Source organism: Manis pentadactyla, chromosome 19, assembly GCF_030020395.1.
Source record: "Manis pentadactyla isolate mManPen7 chromosome 19, mManPen7.hap1, whole genome shotgun sequence".
Taxonomy (NCBI): domain Eukaryota; kingdom Metazoa; phylum Chordata; class Mammalia; order Pholidota; family Manidae; genus Manis; species Manis pentadactyla.
The window spans coordinates 7,171,783-7,199,539 of NC_080037.1; the positions used below are offsets into that span (position 1 = coordinate 7,171,783).

General features: G+C 42.9%; 1 protein-coding gene across 2 annotated transcripts; it reads left to right on the forward strand.

Annotated features, from left to right (window-relative positions):
• Window positions 1–82: 82 nt before the first annotated feature.
• CD84 (CD84 molecule) lies at window positions 83–27,757 on the forward strand. 2 transcript variants are annotated; one of them, XR_008994956.1, is made up of 9 exons: window positions 83–469; window positions 12,317–12,664; window positions 15,718–15,969; window positions 16,348–16,467; window positions 17,076–17,108; window positions 24,369–24,466; window positions 25,236–25,295; window positions 26,759–27,511; window positions 27,723–27,757. XR_008994956.1 is itself a non-coding variant. In XM_036922739.2 (8 exons), the coding sequence occupies exons 1-8, from the start codon at window positions 424–426 to the stop codon at window positions 26,819–26,821; spliced, it is 1,020 nt and encodes a 339-aa protein (XP_036778634.2). In that variant the 5' UTR covers window positions 83–423; the 3' UTR covers window positions 26,822–27,757. The 2 variants fall into 2 exon arrangements, 1 of the variants encoding a protein (XP_036778634.2); XM_036922739.2 differs by having other exon boundaries at window positions 26,759–27,757.

Sequence of the window (27,757 nt, forward strand, 5' to 3'; positions counted from 1 at the left end):
TCTCCACACTCTCCTAGCCTGGGTTAGAGACCCCCACTGCTTCCCCAGTGGCTCCCTATTTTCTCTATTGCAACACTTACCACACTATCTTGGAATTGCCTGTTTAGGTGTTGGTCTGCCCAACAGGAACATAAGCTCCATGAAAGGAGCGAGGTCAATTGCTTTGTTGCTTGTTATCTCACCAGTGCCCAGAATAGTTCCCAGCACATAGTAGGCATTCGATAAGTATGTATTGAATAAATGATTAATTAATGCTAGGCACTTTATGTTATCTAACAGAAAAGAAACTGTCAATGTTTCCAAAATCCGTTAACTCACACTTCCTTCCTTAAACGTGGCTATAAAAGGGAGCAAGAAAACTCAAGTGAAACTCACTTAGAATATTGTCATTCTTGTCCACAGAAGATTAAACCCTGGAGGAAGATGGCTCGGCATTACCTATGGATCTTGCTCCTTTGCCTACAAACCTGTGAGTTCTGACCCTTCCTGATCCCCTCCGAGTTTTCTGTTAAGTTTTAGAAATTGCTCTTAAGGAAGACATTGAAGTGCCTGTTCAGTCTGTGTTAACAGAAACCGCCTGGGTCTCCAAAGGGAACCAGCTGGCTGGGGAGAGACTTAAGGTCCAAACTTGACTTTCAGCTTGGGTTTTATATTTCTGAATTCCATCTGTGCCATCTCCAAAGGTCTGAGATAAGACCTTCTGCTCCAAAGAGGGAGCACTTGGCAGCCCACTCAGAAAACCCAGCAAAAAATAGATAATTCAAAATCTTGAATAACTTAAAAGCAATTTCTTTTTGGCATTTGGATGTGTTACACAGTTTTTAACAGACATGCCCTCCCCAGTTATATCTCATTGCTCTATCAAATTAGAGTGATGCATGACTATAGTTAATGTAAAAACTTCATCCCTTTTACATTCAAAGCACAGTCAGAGCTATTACTCTGCTTCTATCCCCCCAAAACTCTTAGATAAATGGGAAAGAGATTGTTATCCCTGTTTTACAAATAAGTTAGTTCTCAAAAAAGAAATGGAGATCTTGAAATAAAAACTGTGTTTTCTTACTTATGACTTAACAGTAAACTGACTATAAAGAATGAATGAATCTTGGTTGATGTCAGTACAACAAAAACTATGTAACATTATATTAACATAGCACCGGGAAGTGTTTTGTCATTGCATATATTATCTCACTAAATCCAAACAAATGCCTTGTTTATATAAAAACTGACTATGTTTGGCATTTCTAAACCTCTTATCATCTCTGAAAGTGCATTAGCAAACTTCTGGCATGAGCTAGAACACAGTGAATCTAGTGGGTTAAGATTTCCCTTGAAGATAGAATCAATGCACCTTGGTCTCTGGTTCCCTTGACCATTTAAAGCTGTGGCTCTTTTAATTTGAGCTTCATGGATATTCAAATCACAAGGCAGCCAAGTTTTTAGAGCCTATGCTAGTCACCCTGACAAGGCAGACAGCAAATGCAAGTAGATGGGAAAAAAAGTTGGATAGAACCTAAATGGAAACCTAGGGGTGTCCATGATCTTCCAGAGAAGGGCTGACCAGGGTGGCATTTGATAACATTCAATTTGCAAAGCATTCTGTAATTTTATGTCTTGTGTGATCCATACTAAAACCAATGAAATATGATATATATTATTAATCCCATTATGCAAAAAAATGTATAAACTAAGAGTCAGGTTAGACAATTCACCATCAGTTTCACAACCTGAAATTGGTAGAGCTGGAGAGGGACATGGGTGCTTCTGACCCCAAGGCTATAGCTCTTTCTGACCTCCTCATTCATTAAGTTTTCAAGTCCTGACGCTCTTGAAAGGACTAACACATGCTAAGATAAAAATCAGCTCTTAAGATGCAAGTGCTTTATGTACTGAAACTGAAATCAAAGTCGTCAGATTAGCTGGAAGTGAATCATTCGTCCATTAGCTTTGTGACTTTGGAGAAGTTGTATAAATTCGCTCTGTTATTTTAATTTCAAAATGGGGAAACTATTTGAACAATAGGATTGTTTTGAGAATCAAAATTGTAATTCACATACAACACTTGGCACAATACCTAAATACAGTGAGTGCTTAACAAACATTAGCTAATGACGTTGTTTTTCCCACTTGTTTCTCATGTAGTATTAGGAAGGGCCGGGGCTTTATTACGCAGAGACCCTGGGCAGGACTCCTCTGGGATGACCCACGGAGCATGAGCAGAAGGAAAGGCGGTAGGGCTTTGAGCTTATGCGTGGACTGTTGGGGTTCTGAAAGAAGAAACCGGGGGTGAGACACTCAATTTGTCAGTCCATGAAATCAGAGGTGGGGGCTTGTTTTTATAGGAGTAAAACAAGAAGTACTTTAATGTACTATTTGCCTTTGCTGCATGGAGTATATGCCTCTTAAATATTATTCCACAGACATTTCCTGAGTGTAAAAATACACCCTAAATTCTTCCTGTAGCTACTCTTGGTGAAGGTGGTCCTTTGTATTCAGCACTGGACTTACAAATCAACATGGATTTTGTGCACTACCCTGAAATTCAGAGCTGTTGAAGCAGCAGTGGAGAAAGGAAGTTAGAAACCCCCATTTTCCCTTGAAGTCACTGAAATAAGAGAAGTCTTAGTATGCAAACTCGTGCGTTTTCCATGTTGGAAAAGTTTTCTCTAAGGACCAAGACTCACAGTCTCATGCTCTGATCCCAATGTTCCCATCATGACGTGTGAACACCGTGACTCTGATCAACCCTCCAAGAACCCTACCAGCCACCGGCCTGACAAGGTAGAAGACAGAAGAGCCCACCACTTTTTCCACGCCTATTTTCCACCTCCTGCTCTCTCTCACACTCATGACTCTACACCTTTCTTGCTTCATTTCTTCAGTCCCTCCCCCTTGCTCCCTTCTCCTACCCCTCATCAGTCACAGCAATAACTAACCATTTATGGAGCAATCACTACATGCCTGGCATTACTCTCTGTAGTCCACATTTATTATTTTGTTTGATCCTAACAACACCCCATGAGATGGGTACTATTAATACCCCAATTTTACAGATGACAGCGTAGAAACAGAAAACCAGAGGTCACTTTGCCAAAAAAGAGGAGGAAGTAGGATTTGAATTCTAGTGTTTCAAACTTAACCCACAAACTGTGCTGCCATTATCTACTTTGACACTGAAGTGGAATAAAATACTGTCCCTCCTATTGACCATCATCACATTTTGAGATTTGTCCAGAAAGACAGGATTATTCAGACATAGACTGGGCCTGTCTCTGCACTTCTCAGGGAGGGTGGGGGCTGGTGGGCAGGTCTTTGGCAGTAACAGAAGTTTACGCAGGCCAGCAAGGCAGAATATCCAGGTGACGTATCAGACATGATTCAAATATCACACATGTCAGTATGATTTGGGTTGACAAATTAGCTTATTCAAAACACACAAGGGTCCAATATCCTGGGATTAGAAACGGTATTCATACCTGGAGAGGAGTCCTAGCGAGGGCCAGTGTGCCACTGATCCAAAGTCCTTGCAGAGAGAGGCCTTCAAGATGCAGATAAAGCCTCCATTCTGGAAAAAGATTTGAGCAGAATATTACCAGACACTCAGAAATGGCTGAAAAGCAAAAGCCCAGTTATATTATGTATGGGGAAAACTACATATCAGGATATCAGCTCAAAAATCCAGTTCCCAATAGAGGGTGGGAAGCTGTGTCTCCGTGACAACTCTGGGCTCCGGAAAGAGGGAGTAAAGACCTTCCTCTTCAGCCCCATCTGCAAAGGCAGCCCCAGAGATAAATGTGCTGAGGGACAAAGCAGCCGGAGCACCTCACAACAGGCGCTGAGGTCAGTGCTGGGCCGCTCCAGCTACCGAAGTATTTCCTGAATCAAACCCTTCTTGTCTTGAACCCTAGAGAGGGATGAATCTGTGAGTTTTGGGGTAACTAGCCTCATCTACGTGGAAGATGGAAAAGCAGGAGGATGAACAATCTGTTGGGGGACTGATGTTTGGGGAGGTATGCACCCCTGTTTTGTCCATTATACTCAATTTCTGTCTATATGCTACTACAGGGGAGGGGTGATGAAACAAAGTTTGGCCAGGATCCCATCTCTGTTTTGATAATTTTTATATTTGGTTTTGTTTGTTTTGAAGAAGTTGATTCAAGTCAACCTAAATCTCAATAAAGATGATGCAAAGTAAAAAACCCAACATAAAATTGTTTACTATTTTATGGGGTGGTAGGTTCTTTTCCCAAGACCTCATGACCAAGGGCTTTCCATTCTCATGGAGAATGGCACAGACTTCTGGCGGCTCAGCCTTTTGTTTCCTCTTTGCCCTCTGCTTCCCCTCACTCAGCCTGAACGGCTCTAACCAGCTCTCTTTGGGTGCCACAAGGTACAGCTACCTCTGGTTGTCCTGCCAGGCCTGCAGTGTTCACTGAGGTTCCACCCCACTTCTGGATCTGGGCTGCAGAGGATGGGAGGAAAGGAGGGGGCAGTTGGCTAGGGCCAAAGGGAGAACAAGAAGTGCTTACTTGCAGGATCCCGACGAAGCAAGGGGGTTTGGGTTGCTGTTAAGCTACAATGCAGTTGTCCTCACTTCCACCCTCATCAATAGCTGCATGGTGACATTCTCCAACATTCTAGCTCTTGCTTCTTATTGCTGGAAAGAGGATAATTGGGTCAGTAGCCAAAAACACATTCATTCTGCCAACAAACATTCAATGATTATCCACTAGTTGTTAGGGAAATGGTAGCGACCAGAATAGACCAAGACTCTGCCATCTGGGCAATTACATTCTAGTGGGGGTCGGGGAGGGGAAGACAATAAAGAACAGTACACACACAAGGCTTTAGCAGTGGAACTGCCATGAAGAAACATAAAGTAAGGCAATAGACAGTGGTGGGGAGAGATGATCAGGAAAGCTCTCTGTGACGAGATGACCCCGGGGTAGAGTTTCACAGCGAGGGAAGGCTGACAAGGGCTGTCACACGAGAGGACAGAATCGCTGAGGTAAGAGGTCCTGGCCCGTTTGAGCAGGGAGGAAGCCAGTGGGGATGGAATGAGTGAGGAGGCGGTAGCCAGAGCAGGCAGGGCCTACAGATGATGGCAGAGTAAACAGAAAGAGGCCCCCCAAATTGCAGGTGTGCACCACCTTTGGTCCTCTAAGAACTGTGAGGTTTTAGGTCAAACTGCCCTCTCTATTGTCATCAATATTTGATATCTCAAAATCTCTTTGGGGTCCACCCAACTCTCCTTTAGCAAGTTTTTCTTGCTCAGTTCTCAGGAGTTTCCCTCTAGCAAGTTACCACCCTCCTACCCCATCAATATTTCTAACCCAGATGAAGTTTCTGATCCTGTTTATTCCCCAAATGCCTTTCTTTTTCTCCTAGCTTTATTGCCTTCCTCCAGTCGACGGTTTTTGGCAGCTACTTTATCACGAAGAGTACATTGTAAAGTCCGCACATACACCTGGGTTCACCCAGGGGAACAGGAGCTACCACCTCGTACACAGAAAGATATAGTAGCCTGGGAAAGGTGCCCAGCCCCCCTGCCGGGAGGGGGAGCCTACCTCCGGGGAACAGCCTACCCACAGTGCTCTTTGTCCAAGCTGGTGTCATCCTGCCTGCGGATTTCCTCCTCACCATAGCTACCTGGGGGGTCACAGCAAACATATTGTTCTGCCCAAATTAACACCCCAGAGTTCCAGCCTTTTCTTGCCTTTGCTTCTCTAGAAGTATTGCCTTTCTGCTACCCTTTCTCCTCTGTGGTCTGGCGTATGGAAGTCAAGAAATTGCACTCACTGGGAGATGTTATAAATTCGAGTCCCCTTTTTTTCACTGAGCTCCCAAGGCTGCCCAGCAGCCCCTCCATAACCTTAGTAAATCTCTTCTGGATTCTCTAGGGTATCCGTTACAGTAGCATTTCCTCAAAATTTTTACATTCATCAAAATAATAATAGCAACTACCATTTATATATGCCAAGCTTTGTGCTAAGTGCTTTATCTACATACTTGTATTTAATAATTATCCACATTTTAGATGTGAGAAATCTAATGATCAGAGAATTTCAAAAATTTTCTCAAGAAAACACAGGTTCAAATATACCTGGATTCAAAACTTCTGCCCCTAATCTTTATACTGAGCTAACTAGTCCCACCCTTCCTCTTTGCTCTTAGAAAAATAGTCTCACTTCCTACATTACTGAAGAGATGAAGGCCATCAAGCATGAATGTCTTCTCTTCTATCCTCTCTACTCCAAAATGTCTGCTATGTATTAAGCACCTTCTGTGTGCCCTCATAACAGTTCTATGAAGCAGGTATTATTATATCCTATCTTGTGGTAAAGTAAGATAAGGGCCTCAGAAAGTGTCAGGAATTGAACTTGAACACAGGCCCACTGGCTCAAACCTGTGTTCCCTCCACCTTACCATTCTCCCATCCCCACTCCCGACAACGCCTCAAAATGCCCTTATCCGTTCATTCACCCTTTCCTTTTCCCTTCCCCTTCAGATAAAGGCAGAGCCCTTCTCTGGCTGAAATCCTGCGTCCTCCACTGCCTACCATTTCCTTTCTGTATCTTATTTCATGACAAGCATTAGTGGTCTGTGTATCCTGGACTGTGCTGGGTCTGAGACCTGAAGGCAACATCCCTGGACTCAAGTCATTCACAGTGTCCAGAAATAAACACGTGGATTCACGAATACCACAAAATGTGGCAAGTACTATGCGAGAGAAGCGCAGGGCTGCACAGAGCCCAGGAGCAGAACATCTAACCCAGAGCAGGGCTGCTCAGGGAAATCTCCATCTGTAACTCCTCCCCAGCAAATCTCTTCTTTTTTTTTATCGAGATAAAATTGGTAGATAAGATCATTATGTTTCATGTGTACATTATAATTTTACATCTGTATACACAACAAAGTGATTGCCACCAAAAGTGTAGTTATCATCCCTCACCATACAATGGACCCCCTCCACCCATTTCATCCACCTTCCAATTACCTTCCCTTTTGTTAACCATCAATTGTGCTCTACGAGCTTGTTTTGTATTGTTTTATTTTTTCATTTGGTTGTTTTTTTATATTCCACACATGAGAGACATCATACAGTATTTGTCTTTCTCCATCCATTTGCAAATACCGCCTTCCATTCAGTGGGTTGCCTTTTCATTTTTATCATGGTTTCCTTGGCTGTGCAGGAGCCTTTTAGTTTGATGTAGTCCGATTTAGCATCAGATCCACAAACATATCACTCAGACTTGATGCTTTCACTCATCCTTTCCTTTTGCCCTTCCACTTTGGATAAAGGCACAACCCCGCTCTGCCTGAAACTCCGTATCTTCCACTGCCCACCATTTCCTTTCCATATCTTGTTCTACGACCGGCATTAGTGGTCTGTGTATCTTCAATTGTGCTGGGAGCTTGCTGCTCATGTTTTCTTCTAGGAATTTTGTGGTTTCAGCTCTTACATTTAAGTCATTAATCTCTTTTGAGTTGATTCTTGTGTATGGTGTCAGAGAGTGATCTAGTTTCATTCTTTTGAAAGTGGCTGTCCAGTTTTTCTGACACCATTTGTTGAAGAAACTCCCCTTTCCCCATTGTATGTTCTTGGCTCTTTTGTCATGAATTAATTGTCCATATGTATGTTGGCAATCTCTTCTATTTGAAAAAAATCAAATAAATTAGTTTTATTCAATTCTTTAGTTACTGTCCTATTTTACCACCTTTCTTTCACTGTTAAGTTTCTCTACTTCCTTACCATGTATTCTACCCTCAATCCTCTACACTCTGGCCTGTATTTGAATCATCTTACTTGCACTATATTCTCAAAGGTCATCAGTAACCTCCTAACAGACAGCTCTAGGGTCCATTTTCAGTCTTTCTACACTGTGAACCATTAGACATCTGTGACAATCCCCTTCTTGAGACTCTTTCTCCTCTTGGTTCCATGATATTGTCCACCGTTGGTCTCTCTTGCCACTTGGTCTGTTTGGTTTCTTTTGACAGTGCGTTTTCTACAACCATGAGCACTGTTCACAAGGCTCAGCCTTGGACTTCAGCCTTCCTCTCCTTAAGGCCTTCCTCTCCTCCAGTCACCTCCTCTCTGTGAATGATTCCTAAACCACTTGGGCTTCAGTTTAATAGCAAGGGACAGGAACTTGAAAAGAAGAGAGAAATTTATTTCCTGCTCATGTAGAAAGTCAGGAGTCGGCAGTTCCATTGCTAGAATAGTTCATGAGGTCACCAGAGATCCACATTTTTTCAATATTCCTGCTCCGCTATTCTCAGTACTTGGTTCCCTCTTCTTGATCCTAACTGTCTGAGACCCAGCTGTCACGGCATTCCAGCCTGCAAGAAGCAGGGAAGAGATGATGCAAGCAAAGTGCCCTTTTCTTAGAGACATAGGAGTCATACGCAACGCTTATTCATCTCACCAAACTAAGCTAGGAGGAAGTCGGGCACAAATTAGGAACTCAAAACATGTTGAACAACTGAATTCTATTTGATGCCTCCTTCATCCTTGCATTTCTTTGCATGCTCTCAATCAAGCCCTTCCTTTCATTCTCTCTGTCATCCTCTGGTTCATGCCCGGATGACTATAATAGTATCTGAAATGGTCTCTCAAGCCCTTTTTCTCTTATTCTACCTTCTTCTACATCATTACTGTATTACTATGATTCCCAAACCATCATTTTAATCTTCATCCTCAGAAACTGTAATAGTTCCCCTTTGCCTGTGGTATAGACCTCAAACCCAAGGCTGTCCAAAATCAAACCTAATTTACACCTGCAGCCTCATTTCTCTCTACTCTCTTACACAAATCTATACTCATTCAACCTATATCATACATTCTCCCACTTCTAATCTTCTAGTCAAGACACAAGGACCTGAGACACCCATCCTTACTCTTTCTGTCCAGTAAACTTCAACTCTGTCTTCAACGTTCTCAAATTCTACTTTCTCTGAGAAGTTTTTTCTGACCACTACAGCTTAAAGTGACCACTCCCTTCTTTGAGTTCTTACTGCAATTACAGTCTCTATCATTTGCTTGAGTTTATTATTGACTACCTCATTTTGCAAAAGAGAGTTATGTGTATGTGTGTCTTATTTCCATAACCAGATGTGAAATTCCTAAAAAAAAGGCGGGGGGGGGGGGTTGGTGGTGGTGGTGGGTGGCCACCAGAGGGCTCTCCTGGTCATAGACTGGCATAGTGCATTTCACGACAAGTCCTCAAAACACCTTTATGCCACAAGGTCGCTCCGAGATTGAGTTTTTCTAAGGTTCCCTCTAAAACTAATATAAGGTTTAAGTCCCTACAGCACCTAGAAAAATAAATATCAGGTTTGGTTGATAACAGAGCTTCTTTTTTAAAACCTGAAGTCTTTAAGAGAAAAATTAAGGCCACCAAGTAGAATGGTATCTAAAACTGTCCTTCTTGGCTTCACTTGAACAAGCCCTTAGTAATGGCTCTTTATACTTCCTTCATTACGGCCCTGGGGTCACCAAGGCCATTTCAGGGATGGCCTAGGGAAGCCCTAAAGGGCATGTACCAATTGTTAAGATGATGATGATATTGTTACGATGATCATTATCCGCTTCAGAAATAACTAACATTTATTCAGCCTTGGTGGTTAACAAAGCATTTCCACTCACATTATATGATTTGCTGATCCCGAATTAGCCAGGGCAGGTTTATAGCTATTATTTCCATTCTCTGAATGAAGAAACAAACACGCAGAAAGGTTTTGTGACTTTCTTAAGGTTGCTCAGCTTATAAGTAGAAGTACTAGCACCTAAGTCTGCAGCTGTCTTTCTGCTACATGATACGGTTTTGCAGCCGCCTCTCTCAGACCACAGTTGAGGTGTTCAAAGGTGGCAGAATCTTCCTCTTATGCCTGTGCACGGCCTGTGCCTTTTTGCAGCAAGCTGGAGTCCTTATCAACAGAAACAGCAGCAAAATAGCAGCAGGACTTCCCCAGCTGGCTTATCTGCGACCCCCACTGCTCCATTCCCCTTTGATACTCTAGTGTCACTTCCTGAGTGACTTGCCAAGAGAAATATGACACTCTTCAAAAACGGTTATCGCATGCCGAACGTTTTGTGGCTATGCCATTGTATAACACTAAGAAGATTCTCAAGTTTAGCAAACTGCCTACACACTTTCTGGAGGTCTGAGGAGACCAGAACTACAAGTCTGTGGAACCCACATCCTGTCCTCACATTTAACGCGCGTCCGCAGAGTGGGATGCAAGCGGGTCCTAGGGCCTGACTTCAGAATACGCCTTAAGAGACATGGGACATTGGGCACTTGGCGAGTTATATAATTCATGGAACCCAGTATGACATGAAATTGTAGGGCCCTTTGTTTGAATGATATCAATAATTTCAAGGAGGCACAGCAGCAGTAAACTAAGTTCAGGGTCCTTCTGAGCCGAAGGCTCTTTGGGACAGCCCGGGTCCCATGCCCACGCTTAGGACATCCAGGGCACACACTCCAAATGCCTCTCTACCAGATCCCCTTAGCCTAAGGAGACAGTCTATCTGGAGAGAATTCCTGTTCAAGGAACTGGGTGTTGGTAAACCATGACTGCCGCCTCCAAAGGCGGTCCTAATTTCTCCTGTTCCCCCAGTAGTGTGTTCCTTTTGCCCTTGCCATTTAGCACTCTCACCTTGCCTTATTGTCACTTGTACACACAACTGTCTCATTCTCTGGGCTATTCGCCCCTGGTCCCTAACACAGCATCTGGCACTTAGCATTGAATAAATGTTTGTAGACAAGGGTTCTTACTCTCCCCCCTGCTTCAGAGGGCACCATTATACCTTCTGTGCACGGCCCACCCCAAATCAGTTGTCAGGTCTTGCCTGGGATATTCCCCCTAGGGAAAATCTTGGTTGGTCTGAAGGGAAAGAAGTTCATATTAGCAGTCCCTGGGCTCTTTCAGGAGTTACTGGGCTGAAAGACAAGGGTAGTGACAGTGAGACACTATTCAATTAAGAAATCCCTTTGCTTTTCTGACACTTCTAAATGACTTGCACTCAATGTCCTGTATTCTTGCTCTTTTTATGCCAAGCCCTGGGTAAACCTTAGGGTCAGTCTGAACCCACTGCTGTCCTTCTCTCTGGGGCTTCCATGCCATCAGGACTCAGGGAAATGGTCTGATTGTTGTTTATGTGTGAGGTCTTTTCTGATTCATCAGTGCCTGTGTCTGTTGGTTAAATAGTTGGAATATCATCCATGCTGGCTCCAAAAACTATTTCTCACTAAGTAGAGTTTGGGGAGAATAACAAGAGTAATGAAAGAAGAAGAGGAAGAGAAACATAACACCTAAAAGAAAACAGCTTTTACTGTAAAGTGTTCCTGGGTCCCCAGAACAGACCAAATTCCCTTTGCTCTTCTCTCTCAAAGCACCATAATACTTAAATATTTTGTATCTCACTGCTTGTGGTTATCTGACCAATATTGGTCTTTTCTTTTAACTAAGTTCCAGAGAGCAGGGACTCTATCTATCTTTACTTACTAGCTCCTTTCATTATGCTTAAAAGAATAAAAGCTCAGCAACCATTTGTGTTATAAATTAAATTAATAAATACCTGCCATAGTATCTGGGACAAAGCTGACCTTGAATAAATACATACATTCATTCATAAATGTATGAATGAATAAGTGAACTTTGCTTGTATCGGAAATTGTTTCAAGAGATTCTAGGCAACACATGGGTTTCCTTTATCAATTCCACAAATATTTACTCAGCACCCACCATGTGTCATGTCCTCTTCTAGAGACTAGAGATTTAGCAGTGAACAAGAAAGATCCCCCAAAATCACCAAATTGGGAAAAATTTACTCCAGAGCCTCTACAGTACTCAATGCTTTTATCTCCCAGGAATAGAGGCATAAATGCAACTTTCTGTTTGCAAAGACCACAGTAACCATCCCAGGCTCCTGTCCCAACTTTTCTGCCACTTGACAATATGCTCTTTGGAAAGAAAGACAGTTAATATCTAGGACCTCATAGAGATTTTTGGTCTTCGTCTCTCAAATCCCTTCTAGCTCTCAGAGTCTATTAATCTAGATGAACTTGTTTTTAATGAAGTGGATCACTTGAAATTCACTGGGAAACTTAGTGTTTGAATGAGAACTGTTCAGATAATTTAGCCATCACAGCATATTACATATCACCAGAGTAGAATGCAAAAAAAAAAAAAAATCCTGAAGAAACTGGATTTGCTGCATTCATGGCATTTCCTCAGGGCTGGGGAGACAGGGAACTCTAAGAGATGCAACAGTCAAATGGCTACAGTTTTCTATTTATGTCCTCAGGTCTGGAAGCAGTTGCAAGTGACACAAACATCCTCATGGTGAATGGGATTCTGGGAGAGTCAATTACTTTCCCCTTAAATATCCGAGAATCACAGCAAGTTGTGAGCATCGCTTGGAATTCTGGAACATCTGTTGCTTTTGTAGTACCAGGAGATGCAGAGACAGCAGCCAAGATTACTGTGACCCACCAAAATTACTATAAACGAGTAAATGTCTCAGGTCAGAGCTACAACCTGGAGATCAGCCATCTGAGGCTGGAAGATGCAGGGATCTACAAAGCTGACATAAATATAAAGACCTCTGAAAAGATTGCCACCATCACCAGGTGCTATAACCTCCAAGTCTATCGTAAGTTGTGGGAAGATGGGGGGCTTACTTTTTGTTTTGCAAATTTGCTATCTAAAGAGCACCTATAATTCTAGCAATCAGGTTCCCTAAATCTTTTTATACCTATGAACACTTACATAAATATATCAGTACTTATAAAGAGGATGTGGTTTCACTTGTTCTTAGCTATGCAATTTTTCACCAACAGTTTGTCCCATGGAGCTTGTTTTGCTTTTCAGTAAAATGTGAATAATCATACTATTCACATCCCATAGTTATCATGAAGATTCAGTGAGATAATGTATACAAAGAACTTTTTCAGAAAAACATTAAAAATATATTCAAGTATAATTAAGTATTTAAATAATTACAGATACATAACAAGATGTAAGGAAGTATGCAGGGAGATTCTGTGCACACTTCCCCCAGCCTCTCCCAATGGTAACACCTTATGTAACTGTAGTACAATATCAGAACCAGGAAACTGGCATCAGTGCCGTCTACAGAGGTGATTTAGATCTCACCAGTTATAAGGGTACTTCTTGAGGTGTATGTGTGTAGCTCTGCAAAGTGTATTCACATATGGAGTTTCATGTAACCACTACCACAATCAAAATACTTAACTGTCATCACAGCAAGGATCCCTCATCCCTTTATAGTCACCATTACACCCTTCTTTTCCCCTCCCAAACTCCCAGAAGACATTAATCCATTTTTCGTACCTGCAATTATATTATTTCACAAATGTTAAAGTATAATTTATTTGAGAGTCATCCTAATTATTGCAAGTATCAAGAGTTTATACCTTTTTTACTGCTGTATACTATTTCATGGCTTAAATATATTGGTTTGTTTGGCTATTCACTTTTTGAAGAGTATTTTAGTTGGTTCCTAGTTTGGGGCTATTACAGATAATGCTACTCTGAACATTGGGTACAAGTTTCTTCAGGAAATAAGTTTTTGTTTCTCTGAGAGAAATGCCCAAGGATGAAATCAGAAGGTAAAATTCATTTTTCTATTATTCTTTTAAAAATATTTTACTGTGATAAAATATATGTATCATTTTAACCATTTTTAAGTGTACAGTTCAGTGGCATTAAGCACGTTCACATTGTTGAATAACCAGCTCCATTATCCATCTACAGGACATTTTTTCCTTTTAAATAGATCCTACTTTTAGAGCATGTTAAGGTTCATTGAAAACTTGAGTAGAAAGTACAGGGAGTCCCCAAATGTGCCCTGCCCCCACACACGTATGACCTCCTCCATTCTCAACATCCCCCACCAAAGTGGGGCCTTTGTGACAGTTGATCACGTACACTGATGCATCATTATCACCCAAAGTCCATAGCTTACCTTAGGGCTCACTCACTGTATTGTACATTCTGTGGGTTTTCACAAATAAATAATGACCTGTATCTACCATTACATGTATCATACAGAATAGTTTTGCTGCCCTAAAAATCTTCTGTGCTCTGCTTATTCATCCCTTCCTCCCCACAACCTTTGGCAACCACTGATCTTTTTACTGTTTTTGCCTTTTCAGAATGTCATGTAGTTGCACTCACAGAGTATGTAACCTTTTCAGTTTGGCTTTTTTTACTTAATAATACACATTTAAGTTACCTCCTTGTCTTTCCATGGCTTGGTAGCTCTCTCCAGAACTTTTAAGAGTCATTTTTACTTTTCAAAGAATTGCCAGACTGTTTCTTATTCCCACCAATGATGGGTGAGTGATCCAATTCTTCTCCACATCCTCACCAGCATTTAGTGTTATCATTATTTTTCATTTTGGCCATTCTGGTGGGTAAACGGTTTTATCTCATTTGGGTTTTAATTTGGACTTCTCTAGTAGCTAATGCAAAGTGATTGCAAAAGGTAAAATATTAAAACTATCTTCACAAAAACTGCCATGGTTCCCTGGGAGATGTGCAAGGTGCAGCAGGCAATGCTGTTCAAAGTGTGGTCTGTGCTCTGGTGGCATCAGTGTCACCTAGGGTTTTGCTGGAATTCAAATCCCCAGGCCTCACCCCTTACCTTTGTTGGGGAAGCCCAGGAATCTGTGTCTTAACACCCCAGGGACTCTTCCTACATGTGTTGAAGTTCAAGAAGCACTGGTCTTTAACCGCCTTGTCCAATAATGGTAGCCACTAGCTACATGTGGTTCTTGAGTATTTGAAATGTGGTGAGTCCAAATTGAGATGTGTCGTAAGTGTGAGATACATACCAGACTCCGAAGTCTTAGCACTTAATCAAGCCCTAGTTTGTAGCATTTCCAATTTCTTGGTGTAAATATAGATATACTCAGAGATGTTACAGGTCTGGTTCTAGACCACCTCAAGAAAGGGAATGTTACAACAGAGCAAATCAAATGAATTGTTTTGTCTGCATGTGAAAGTTATGTTTATACCAAACTGTAGTCTATTAAGCGTGCAATAGCATTATGTCTAAAAACAATATTCATGCCTTAATTTTTAAAAGTACCTTATTGCTTAAAATGCTAACCATCACCTGAGCTGTCAGCAAGTCATAATCACTGACCACGGATCATCACTAGAATATAGTAATAATGAAAAAGTCCAATATTGGGAGAATTACCAAAAGGTGACATGGAGACATGAAGCGGGCAAATGTTGCTGGAAAAATGGTGCTGATAGATTTGCTCAATCCTGGTTGCCACAAATCTTCACTAACAAATGCCATCTCTGCAAAGTGCAGTGGAGTGAAGCACAGTAAGATGAGGTTGCCTGCCCTCCCACTGAGGCTGACTTTAAGACATGCAGAGTTGGAAAGAATTTGTGCCTCATTACTAAGGAAAGACACAAGAGATGTAAATAACTTAGGGAGCGTAGATAACAATTACCCAAAAAACTAGAAAGTGATGAGTTTGGAGTATTTAATATATCAGTTTCCTTTTTAATATCATTTATTTTATAACTTTTTGTAATTTAATTTTTCATGATGTGTATGTTGAACAGCCATCATGAAAAATTTCTGAAAATTTAACAGTTGCTTCTCACAGGCTGGAATAGGCCAGCTGCAGCTTACGTGGTTCATGTGTTTTCCCCTCATAGGTCAGCTTGGGAAGCCAAAAATTACTCAGAGTTTAATGACATCTGTGAACAACACCTGTAACGTCACGCTGACATGCTCTGTGGAGAATGAAGAAAACAATGTGATGTACAGTTGGAGTCCCCTGGGGGAAGAGGGTAATGTCCTTCAAATCTTCCAGACCCCTGACAACCAGGAGCTGACTTACACATGCACAGCCTGGAACCCTGTCAGCAACAATTCTGACTCCATTGCTGCCCGGCAGCTGTGTACAGGTAACCAGCTCTGTCCATCTCTCCTGGAATCTCAGAAATCACTGTGAATTGCTGTGTGGCCTGAATTTGTGCCTCGCTCTCCAGGGCAATGTGCCTCCCTCGGTCAGGCCAGTCTCCAGGGTCATCTCCCCTCAGGAAGCCCTGGGAAGGAGTCCAAAGCCTTCTGAGAGATGTCAGGCATCTCAGGGTGCTCTGAGGGAGCCCCTGCTTGACTCTCCGATTTGGTTTCTCATCCCAGCTTTAATAGCAGGAAGTACAGTTTCCTCCGAACTTTGGCCCTCCCCTGGCAGGTGTCCAGCCCCTGAATGTGGACAAGCCCACCCAGTTTCTTAGGCCCATTTCCTGAGATTTAAGTCTCACTGCATCTTCCATTTCCAGGCATCGCAATGGGCTTCGGTACCCGTCATGCTGGGCTGCTGAGTGGGCTGGCTGTGCTCTCTCTGTTTGTCCTCATTCTACCTTCACTGCTCTTGTTCCTTTTGTGCAAGAGAGGACAAGGTAGGAGTCTCCCAGAAAGTAAAATATGGAAATGCACCTTCCCTTTTCCTGGGACCAAAGTCATTTATCCAAAGTGGTGTAGAGAGGTCCTTTATTCCGGGGAATCAGCCTACCTACAATTCCCACCCCACTACCCCACTGCTTCCCAGAATGACAACCCCAAGGACTGCATGGTCTTCAGAATCTCTTACTGGGATCACCAACATCTGGTTCTGTCACCAACATCTGGTGAGAATGTGCGTTCAAGGTTAGCACTGCCATTACCAGGCTGTGCTCCACTGGGCATAGGTCTTTCCCTCTCTGGCTCAGAGTTCCCACATATGAAATGAAGTTTGGACTAATATTCCACTGTATTTTGACTATGACCTTTGGGGAGTCACTGGGGGTATGTACTGATTTTGTGTCCTATAGTTGTCTCGGATCCATCTGGGTCCTTCTGTAACTGTGCATTCTCAATTCAGAAACCTGGCCTTAGGCCCCTAATCCTCCTAACCCCATATGCACCCAAAATCTTCCTTTTCCACCAATTGTTAATAACAAGCTTGGGTGTAGAGAGGTTTTACCTCTGCTTCCATGTTCCTGACTCTCCTTTGTGTTTGATTCCTCAGGTTCCTTCTTGAAGATCTTCAATAAGAACGCTGGTAAGTTCTCAGCCACACGTTTCTCTGGATGACAAGTGAGAGAGACGAGTACACAGAGGAGTGGTTAAGACTAAGCTTGTGCTTTGCAGGCAGTCTGGGGTAAAGGTCCCAGCTTTTTTTATTTGCCATTTATCAGCTACCAGTTATTTTATCACTGTAAGTCTCAGTTTTCTCCTTTGTAAAATATGCATAGCAATAGTGTGTGCTGCATATACTTATTCAATGGGTTAAATGGAATTACCTGAAAGAAATACTTGGCCTAGTGCCTGGTACATATTCAGTACTCAGTAAACATTAGCCACTAGACTTAAAACTGATGGGCCTGGCTAACATCAGACTTCTCAACAGAAACCCTACAGGCCAGAAGAGAATGGCATGATATATTTAATGCAATGAAACAGAAGGGCCTTGAACCAAGGATACTGTATCCAGCATGACTATCATTTAAATATGATGGTGGGATTAAACAATTCCCAGACAAACAAAAGCTGAGGGAATTTACTTCCCACAAACCACCTCTACAGAACATCTTACAGGGACTGCTCTAGATGGGAGCACTCCTAGAAAGAGCACAGCACAAAACACCCAACATATGAAGAATCGAGGAGGAGGAATAAGAAGGGAGAGAAGAAAAGAATCTCCAGACAGTGTATATAACAGCTCAATAAGTGAGCTAAGTTAGGCAGTAAGATACTAAAGAGGCTAACCTTGAACCTTTGGTAACCACGAATTTAAAGCCTGCAATGGCAATAAGTACATATTTTTCAATAGTCACCCTAAATGTTAATGGACTGAATGCACCAATCAAAAGACACAGAATAATAGAATGGATAAAAAAGCAAGACCCATCTATATGCTGCTTATAAGAAACTCACCTCAAACCCAAAGACATGTACAGACTAAAAGTCAAGGGATGGAAAAACATATTTCAGGCAAACAACAGCGAGAAGAAAGCAGGGGTTGCAGTACTAATATCAGACAAAATAGACTTCAAAACAAAGAAAGTAACAAGAGATAAAGAAGGACACTACATGATGATAAAGGGCTCAGTCCAACAAGAGGATATAACCATTCTAAATATATATGTACCCAACACAGGAGCACCAGCATATGTGAAACAAATACTAACAGAACTAAAGGGGGATATAGACTGCAATGCATTCATTCTAGGAGACTTCAACACACCACTCACCACAAAGGATAGATCCACTGGGCAGAAAATAAGTAAGGACACGGAGGCACTGAACAACACAGTAGAGCAGATGGACCTAATAGACATCTATAGAACTCTACATCCAAAAGCAGCAGGATATACATTCTTCTCAAGTGCACATGGAACATTCTCCAGAATAGACCACATACTAGGCCACAAAAAGAGCCTCAGAAAATTCCAAAAGATTGAAATCCTACCAACCAACTTTTCAGACCACAAAGGCATAAAACTAGAAATAAACTGTACAAAGAAAGCAAAGAGGCTCACAAACACATGGAGGCTTAACAACACGCTCCTAAATAATCAATGGATCAATGACCAAATCAAAATGGAGATCCAGCAATATATGGAAACAAATGACAACAACAACACTAAGCCCCAACTTCTGTGGGACACAGCAAAAGCAGTCTTAAGAGGAAAGTATATAGCAATCCAAGCATATTTAAAAAAGGAAGAGCAATCCCAAATGAATGGTCTAATGTCACAATTATCGAAATTGGAAAAAGAAGAACAGATGAGGCCTAAGGTCAGCAGAAGGAGGGACATAATAAAGATCAGAGAAGAAATAAATAAAATTGAGAAGAATAAAACAATAGCAAAAATCAATGAAACCAAGAGCTGGTTCTTTGAGAAAATAAACAAAATAGATAAGCCTCTAGCTAGACTTATTAAGAGGAAAAGAGAGTCAACACAAATTAACAGTATCAGAAACGAGAAAGGAAAAATCACGACGGACCCCACAGAAACACAAAGAATTATTAGAGAATACTATGAAAAACTATTTGCTAACAAGCTGGGAAACCTACGAGAAATGGACAACTTTCTAGAAAAATACAACCTTCCAAGACTGACCCAGAAAGAAACAGAAAATCTAAACAGACCAATTACCAGCAACAAAATTGAAGCGGTAATCAAAAAATTACCAAAGAACAAAACTCCCGGGCCAGATGGATTTACCTTGGAATTTTATCAGACACACAGGGAAGACATAATACCCATTCTCCTTAAAGTTTTCCAAAAAATACAGGAGGAGAGGATACTCCCAAACTCATTCTATGAAGCTAACATCACCCTAATACCAAAACCAGGCAAAGACACCACCAAAAAAGAAAATTACAGACCAATATCCCTGATGGACGTAGATGCAAAAATACTCAACAAAATACTAGCAAACTGAATTCAAAAATACATCAAAAGGATCATACACCATGACCAGGTGGGATTCATCCCAGGGATGCGAGGATGGTACAACATTCGAAAGTCCATCAATATCATCCACCACATCAACAAAAAGAAAGACAAAAACCACATGATCATCTCCATAGATGCTGAAAAAGCATTTGACAAAGTTCAACATCCATTCATGATAAAAACTCTCAGCAAAATGGGAATAGAGGGCAAGTACCTCAACATAATAAAGGCCATCTATGATAAACCCACAGCCAACATTATATTGAACAGCGAGAAGCTGAAAGCATTTCCTCTGAGATCGGGAACTAGACAGGGATGCCCACTCTCTCCACTGTTATTTAACATAGTACTGGAGGTCCTAGCCACGGCAATCAGACAAAACAAAGAAATACAAGGAATCCAGATTGGTAAAGAAGAAGTTAAAGTGTCACTATTTGCAGATGACATGATATTGTACATAAAAAACCCTAAATACTCCACCCCAAAACTACTAGAACTGATATCGGAATACAGCAAAGTTGCAGGATACAAAATCAACACACAGAAATCTGTGGCTTTCCTATAACTAACAATGAACCAACAGAAAGAGAAATCAGGAAAACAACTCCATTCACAATTGCATCAAAAAAAATAAAATACCTAGGAATAAACCTAACCAAAGAAGTGAAAGACTTATACTCTGAAAACTACAAGTCACTCTTAAGAGAAATTAAAGGGGACACTAACAGATGGAAACTCATCCCATGCTCGTGGCTAGGAAGAATTAATATTGTCAAAATGACCATCCTGCCCAAAGCAATATACAGATTTGATGCAATCCCTATGAAACTACCAGCAACATTCTTCAATGAACTGGAACAAATAATTCAAAAATTCATATGGACACTCCAAAAACCCCGAATAGCCAAAGTAATCCTGAGAAAGAAGAATAAAGTAGGGGGGATCTCACTCCCCAACTTCAAGCTGTACTATAAAGCCATAGTAATCAAGACAATTTGGTACTGGCACAAGAGCAGAGTCACAGACCAATGGAACAGACTAGAGAATCCAGACATTAACCCAGACATATATGGTCAATTAATATTTGATAAACGAGCCATGGACATACAATGGCGAAATGACAGTCTCTTCAACAGATGGTGCTGGCAAAACTGGAGAGCTACATGTAGGAGAATGAAACTGGACCATTGTCTGACCCCACATACAAAAGTAAACTCAAAATGGATCAAAGACCTGAAAGTAAGTCATGAAACCATTATACTCTTGGAAGAAAACATAGGCAAAAACCTCTTAGACATAAACATGAGTGACCTCTTCTTGAACATATCTGCCCAGGCAAGGAAAACAACAGCAAAAATGAACAAGTGGGACTATATTAAGCTGAAAAGCTTCTGTACAGCAAAAGACACCATCAATAGAACAGAAAGGAACCCTACAGTATGGGAGAATATCTTTGAAAATGACAGATCCGATAAAGGCTTGACATCCAGAATATATAAAGAGCTCACACGCCTCAACAAACAAAAAACAAATAACCCAATTAAAAAATGGGCAGAGGAACTGAACAGACAGTTCTCCAAAAAAGAAATACAGATGGCCAACAGACACATGAAAAGGTGCTCCACATCGCTAATTATCAGAGAAATGCAAATTAAAACTACAATGAGGTATCACCTCACACCAGTAAGGATGGCTGCCATCCAAAAGACAAACAACAACAAATGTTGGCGAGGCTGTGGATAAAGGAGAACCCTCCTACACTGCTGGTGGGAATGTAAATTAGTTCAACCATTGTGGAAAGCAGTATGGAGGTTCCTCAAAATGCTCAAAACAGACTTACCATTTGACCCAGGAATTGCACTCCTAGGAATTTACCCTAAGAATGCAGCAATCAAGTTTGAGAAAGACCAATGCACCCCTATGTTTATCGCAGCACTATTTACAATAGCCAAGAATTGGAAGCAACCTAAATGTCCATCGATAGATGAATGGATAAAGAAGATATGGTACATATATATACACAATGGAATACTACTCAGTCATAAGAAAAGGGTAAATCCTATCATTTGCAGCAACATGGATGGAGCTGGAGGGTATTATGCTCAGTGAAACAAGCCAAGCAGAGAAAGAGAAATACCAAATGATTTCACTCATCTGTGGAATATAAGAACAAAGGAAAAACTGAAGGAACAAAACAGCAGCAGAATCACAGAACTCAAGAATGGACTAACAGGTACCAAAGGGAAAGGGACTGGGGAGGATGGGTGGGAAGGGAGGGACAAGGGGGGGTAGAAGGAGGGGGGTATTAAGATTAGCATGCATGGGGGGGTGGGAGAAAGGGGAGGGCTGTACAACACAGAGAAGGCAAGTAGTGATTCTACAACATTTTGCTATGCTGATGGACAGTGACTGTAAAGGGGTTTATAGGGGGGACCTGGTATAGGGGAGAGCCTAGTAAACATAATATTCATCATGTAAGTGTAGATTAATGATACAAAAAAAAAAGGCAGTTCCTGTGTGGAGACCTCCAATGAGTTCTACACAAGGGTATAAAGGGCATATAAAAGTGTAGGCAAAGGGTCTGTTTGTGTTTATACAGAGGATCAAAGCCTAATTGGGCTACCCTGAAAATGAACTAAGATACGATATGAAAAAGAACTTCCAACATCAGCACTCTCTGGAAGACTCATGCCAGAAGATGATCATCAAAAAACCCCAACAAAGATTCACACACTGCTACAGGTGTAGATGCACTCATCCCACCAGCTCCTGGACTTGCCATGGGAATGAGGAAGGAGATATCTAAGCTGGCCTGTGCATACAGTAAAACAACAAATTTGACTGGATCTACACTGTTGGAACTCAACCAAGAATTAGGAGAACTGCAAATTGTAGCACTCCAAAATCTTACAACTACAGACTATTTACTGTTAAAAGAACATATGGGATGTGAACAGTCCCCAGGAATGGGTTGTTTTAATTTGTCTGATTTCTCTCAGACTGTTCAAGTTCAGTTGGACAATATCCACCATATCATAGATAAGTTTTCACAAATGCCTAAGGTGCCTAACTGGTTTTCTTGGTTTCACTGGAGATGGCTGGTAATTACAGATATGCTTTGGTTATGTAACTATACTCCTATTATGTTAATGTGTGTGCGCAATTTAAGTAGTAGCTTAAAACCTATCCATGCTGAAGTTACTCTACAAGAAGATATGTCAAAGAAATAATCAATCTTCCCATGTTTTCTTCCACCTGCTACTTCTATAGCTTTTCTTCTTCCTTCCTAATTACAACCCTTAAATAGAATTCGCGCCTCATATCAAATTTACCGAGTATCATAATTCTTCCAAGTGGTAAAGATACCTCAAGACAAATGCTGGGCATAGAAGCCACAGGGCATAAATATGCAAAGAAGTAAAAAGCTAACCATTTCAAACAATAAGGCTTCTCTCTCACTTACCAACTTTACATTTCCCTGTATGGCCCCGGAAGATGACTGGTTAGCCAGAGACGGGTAAGATTCCTCAAGGGAGGAACAACCTAAGACAGGCACAGTCGCAGGGGGCCATCAGGTGAGAAAATGGGGATCAACAGAGGTGAGGCTTAGAACCTCACCCCCCCCCGTTCTGAGAGAAATCTCTTCTGCATATGTGGATGTTTTATTGCGCTTGTCTAGCTTGGATTAACACATAGTCTACAGGCACACACCTGATCATCTACATTTGCTCTCTTACAACACTAAACTATGTTTTCTACCTTTATCTTGTATCTACCTACCACTTCAGCATTTTATTAAAAATAATAATAATAAAGAGAGAAATGAGGTATCCACATATAAATCAAGTATAAAAATCAAATGAGTATTCATATTTGAACTGACTGTTTATAGTTCATAATGCATGAGCAAAACCGAAAGTTTCTGTGATGGCTGCCCTTGTACTGTTCACCATGTAAGAACTTATTCACTATGTAAGAATTTGTTCTCCATGTAAGAACTTGTTCGTTATGCATCAGAAGATTGGAGACTGACGAAAATTAGGCTTGGGGTGGATTAATGATTGTGCATTGAACATTGACTCCCCTATACAGAAATTTATTGTTGTTAACAACCATTTGATCAATAAATATGAGAGATGCCCTCACACACACACACACAAAAAGTGCACACTTCCAATTGTAAAATAAATAACTGGGATGTAATGTATAGCATAAGGAGTATAGTCAAAATATTGTAACAGCTTGGTATGGTGATAGCTGGTACCTAGAATTATCATGTATATAAATGTTGAATCACTGTGTTGTACACCTGAAACTAATGTAATACTGTGTGTCAACTACCCTTCAATAATAAATAATTATCTACAAAAACAAACAAACAAACAAAAAAAACTGATGGGCCTGGGCTTCACACCGAAGGAGGTATCCTAGGGGAAGAGAGTTGGTGACACGAACCATAACTCAAGTGGCCTTTGGTAGAGAGGTCACAGAGGTAATTGGTGATCTTCAGGGTGGGTGGGGAGGGAGGAAGAAGGGAATTAAGGGGCATTATAATTAAGTAGCACACATAACATAGGTAGGTCACGGGGAAGGCAGTACAGCACGGAGAAGACAAGCAATGACTCCACACATCTTACTACGCTGATGGACAGTGACTGCAATGAGGTGGTGGTGGGGAATTGATAATATAGGTGAATGTTGAAACCACAATGTTGCTCATGTGAAACCTTCATAAGATTGTCTATCAATGATATATCTTAATTTTTAAAAAAAGAGAAAAAGAACATTAGATTAGATCATCTTTAAAATTCATCCTCCTTTCACTTACTGTGGTTGTCTGTGTAACTGTGACACAGATGCTGCCTCAAAGAAGACAATATACACATACGCCATGGTTGTAAGAGATGCCCAGCCAGCAGAGCTCAGAATCTATGATGAAATCCCCCAGTCCAAGGTGAGCTGATGCTACTCATGGGTGCAGCGTGGCAGGGGCACCAGGCTTCTGCTTGCTGTTGCCTAGACAGCAGTCACAGCTAAGAATCTGGCCGGTCCCACCAGGACCACAGCCTCCAGGGGTCGAGCCCTGAGCCTCCACATGGGGGCCTGGCTCTGGGTCAGAGGAGAGTCACGCCTGGGAGTGACGTGCCCCCTACAGCGGACGAACAGCAAGAGAGCCTCTGGTGTGGGCAGGCTGCTCAGGGAATCCAAGCTCCCGGAGCCAAGAGAGCTGCCCTCGACCTCAACCTTCTGGCCTGGCTGCCGCGCAGCTTCACTTCCTCAGACTCAGAGCCGCCTCCACACGGGGTCACCCTCCTCGGCGCCTCCACCACCCGCTCCCCTGCAGCCTGAAGGGGGTGAAGGGGAAAAACAGAGGCCTGCCCGCCAACCCAGCACTGCGCTTGGACTGCTGGGGCAGCCGGGTCCGCGGAGCCCACCGAGAGGGAAATCTTGACTGAGCGAGACTTGATCTGCTCGCGCAGACCCCTCCTCTCGGCTCCTGGGCTTTTCTGCCCAACTGCTGCCCCATCTGTCCACCCCCCCCACACACACCCCCCACCTGATCATCTCCAAAGCTGGAGAGAACCAGAGCTGAGGCAGGGAGAAGAGGCCACCTGGTGAAAATGGGACGAGGGTGGGGTGACCAGCAGGGGCAGAATTAGGAAGAGGGATTCATAGGCTGTCTCCTGGGCTCCCTCACTGAGGGGTAGATGGGTGTTTTACAGGTGCTCCCCGACAAGGAACAAATGAACACAGTTTATTCCATGGTGCAGTGCTCTGATAAGGTAAGCCCTATATGACTTTTTCTTCCTGTTGCTCTGTCTGTCCCAGCCGCTCTGCTGATCCCTGTCCACTCGGTCAGGGCCCATCTGGTTCCCACGGCCAGCTCACAGTGTGAAAACCAGAAAACAGGCCCTTCCCGCCACAGGCCCGCACCAGGGGCACAGATTGGCAAGCAGCACACTGGCTGAACTTCAGTTCCCATCTGCTCCCTCAGCTGACTTTTACAGTGTGCAACCTGCTTAGCCACCGGGTGGGGTCCGGTGACACAGTTCCCAGTGCCTGTGTCCCTCTCTGGGCTATGCAAAGAGGGAAGGTAAGTCCTGCCTTGTGACAGGACCTTCAATTTGGTGATTGAGGGGTTGTCACTGTCTGAGTGTCCTCATTTCTGCTACAGCTTGTTGAGGGGGGGTCTCTTGGTGAATCAAATGTTTTGTAAGTGACCCTGTTTAACAGCTGAGCTAAGAGGCAGGAAGCTAATCGTGAAAGATAAATCTGAACCCAGAAGTCTAGAGGATAGGGAAATTAATGATGACAAATTGACAGTGGGAGGAAATTTGGGGAAAGTGAAATGGGATGCACATAGGTGCATGAATAAGAGTGAGGAGCTGATGCGGTAAGGCGTCTATGAGCTGGACAAGAAGGATGGCTGCAGGGGTATGAACCACACAGGCAGCCTGAATGGAAAGACAAGCCACGGGTCCTAGAGAACAAGGCAGAAGGACTTGGTCCTCAGTGACCAAGAGAGGAAAGTAGGGAGAGGGAACAGGAGGTGAGCGAGGAAAGAAGAGGAGGAGGTGGAAGTGAGGGGTGGGGTGCCCACATGTCTGCACCAGGATTGAAGGACAGTGGGAGGAAACAGAGGAAGAGACACCACGGGAAAGCCCAGATCTGAAGGCTTGATCAGGGAGGCCTGGATCGCGGCATCTCCAAGCAGACACCCTAGACAAGTGGGATGACAACGACTCGTTGGTCAGTGCGTAATTTCAGCCCTTAGATCCCTCAGGCTAGCAGGAAGGTTGTCTGCAGTCCCCGAATAATTAACCAGAGCACATGAGATGCCAGCAGAGGGAGGTGACTCACGGCTGCATCTAGGTGAAGGTGCAGTTTCTGGGGAGCAGGAGGAACTGGGGCTTAACTGGGAACATGGCAGGCAGGCAGCCGGAGCCTGTGTATTGCCCCAAGCCTGTAATCAAAATCAGTGCAAATACACCCATTCTCTCCTGCTGATTTTTTTCTTTCCCTGGGCTAATAAGTTGGTTACCCAAGGGTTTCAACTAGGGTGGCTGGAGCAGAGGAGAGGGACTCAGCAAAGGGCAAGGCCCTGCCACCCTAGATTCCCTGCACCAGGGAGGCCTGAGGCATCTCGCTGTGCCATCTGCACAACTCACCTGGGCACCTCGCCGGGCTGGACTTCCCCAGCAGCACCTCTCAGCTGACCTGTCCTCCTTGTCCCTCTTGTTCACAGGGGAAAAGCAGCGCTCAGGACAGAAAACGCCCTGGGACTTCAAACTACGAAACTGTGATCTAAGCTCTCGGACAGCATCTCCCTATAGAAACTGAGCTGCAGCATAGACACTCGCAGATGCTCCGGACCCAGAATTTCTCTGCCCAGATCTTACCTGGAGATTGCAAATCACCACATCCCAACGTGGAAGCAAAGCAGGAACTGCTCTGGGGCTGGGCATAGCTTGTGCCTAGATCACAAGCAAACATGTGCCCATTCTGAAATGGGTCCCTTGCAGTTGAGCGACGAGGCAGGTGCCCTGGTACGGTGCCTCCCAACATTCTTCACATCAGAGCATATGTAGAAGACAACATTTTTATGACACACTGGGATAAACAATCAAGATTGCTCATGTCTAGAGGCTGCATATGGCTGGAGGCTGCATATGGCTGGAACTGATGACCCTTCCCAGCCACCCCATACATGGAGAGGACCAATATTCTGCACACCTGTAATATGCCATGGCATACCACCTAGGATGCTCCGCTCACCCACAGTATCTGTGAGGAGCCCTGAGGCACGGCCTTCGCCAGTCCACAGAGCAGCTCGGGATACCCACCCATAGTGGGGGTGGGTGGGTAGGATTAATTCGCTGTTCTTAGTCTACCAATCAGATGTTAATCTCATCCAGAAATACCATCCACTGAAAGCCTGAATAGAACAAAACGACAGAGTAAGGGAGAATTCATCTCTCTCTGCCTGCCTGTCTCTGAGGTGAGACATCAATCTTCTCCTACTTTAGGACTCGGACTTGGCCTGGAACCTACACCATCAGCTCTCCAGTTCTCAGGTCTAGGGGCTCATACCACTGCCTCTCCAGTGTGCACACCACAGACCTTGGGATTTCTCAGTCTCCATAGCCACATGAGCCAATTCCTTGTTATATATGTAATGATATTTTCCTATTGGTTGTGTTTCTCTGCAGAGCCAGACTAAACACACTCCAAGCAGCCTGAGCAA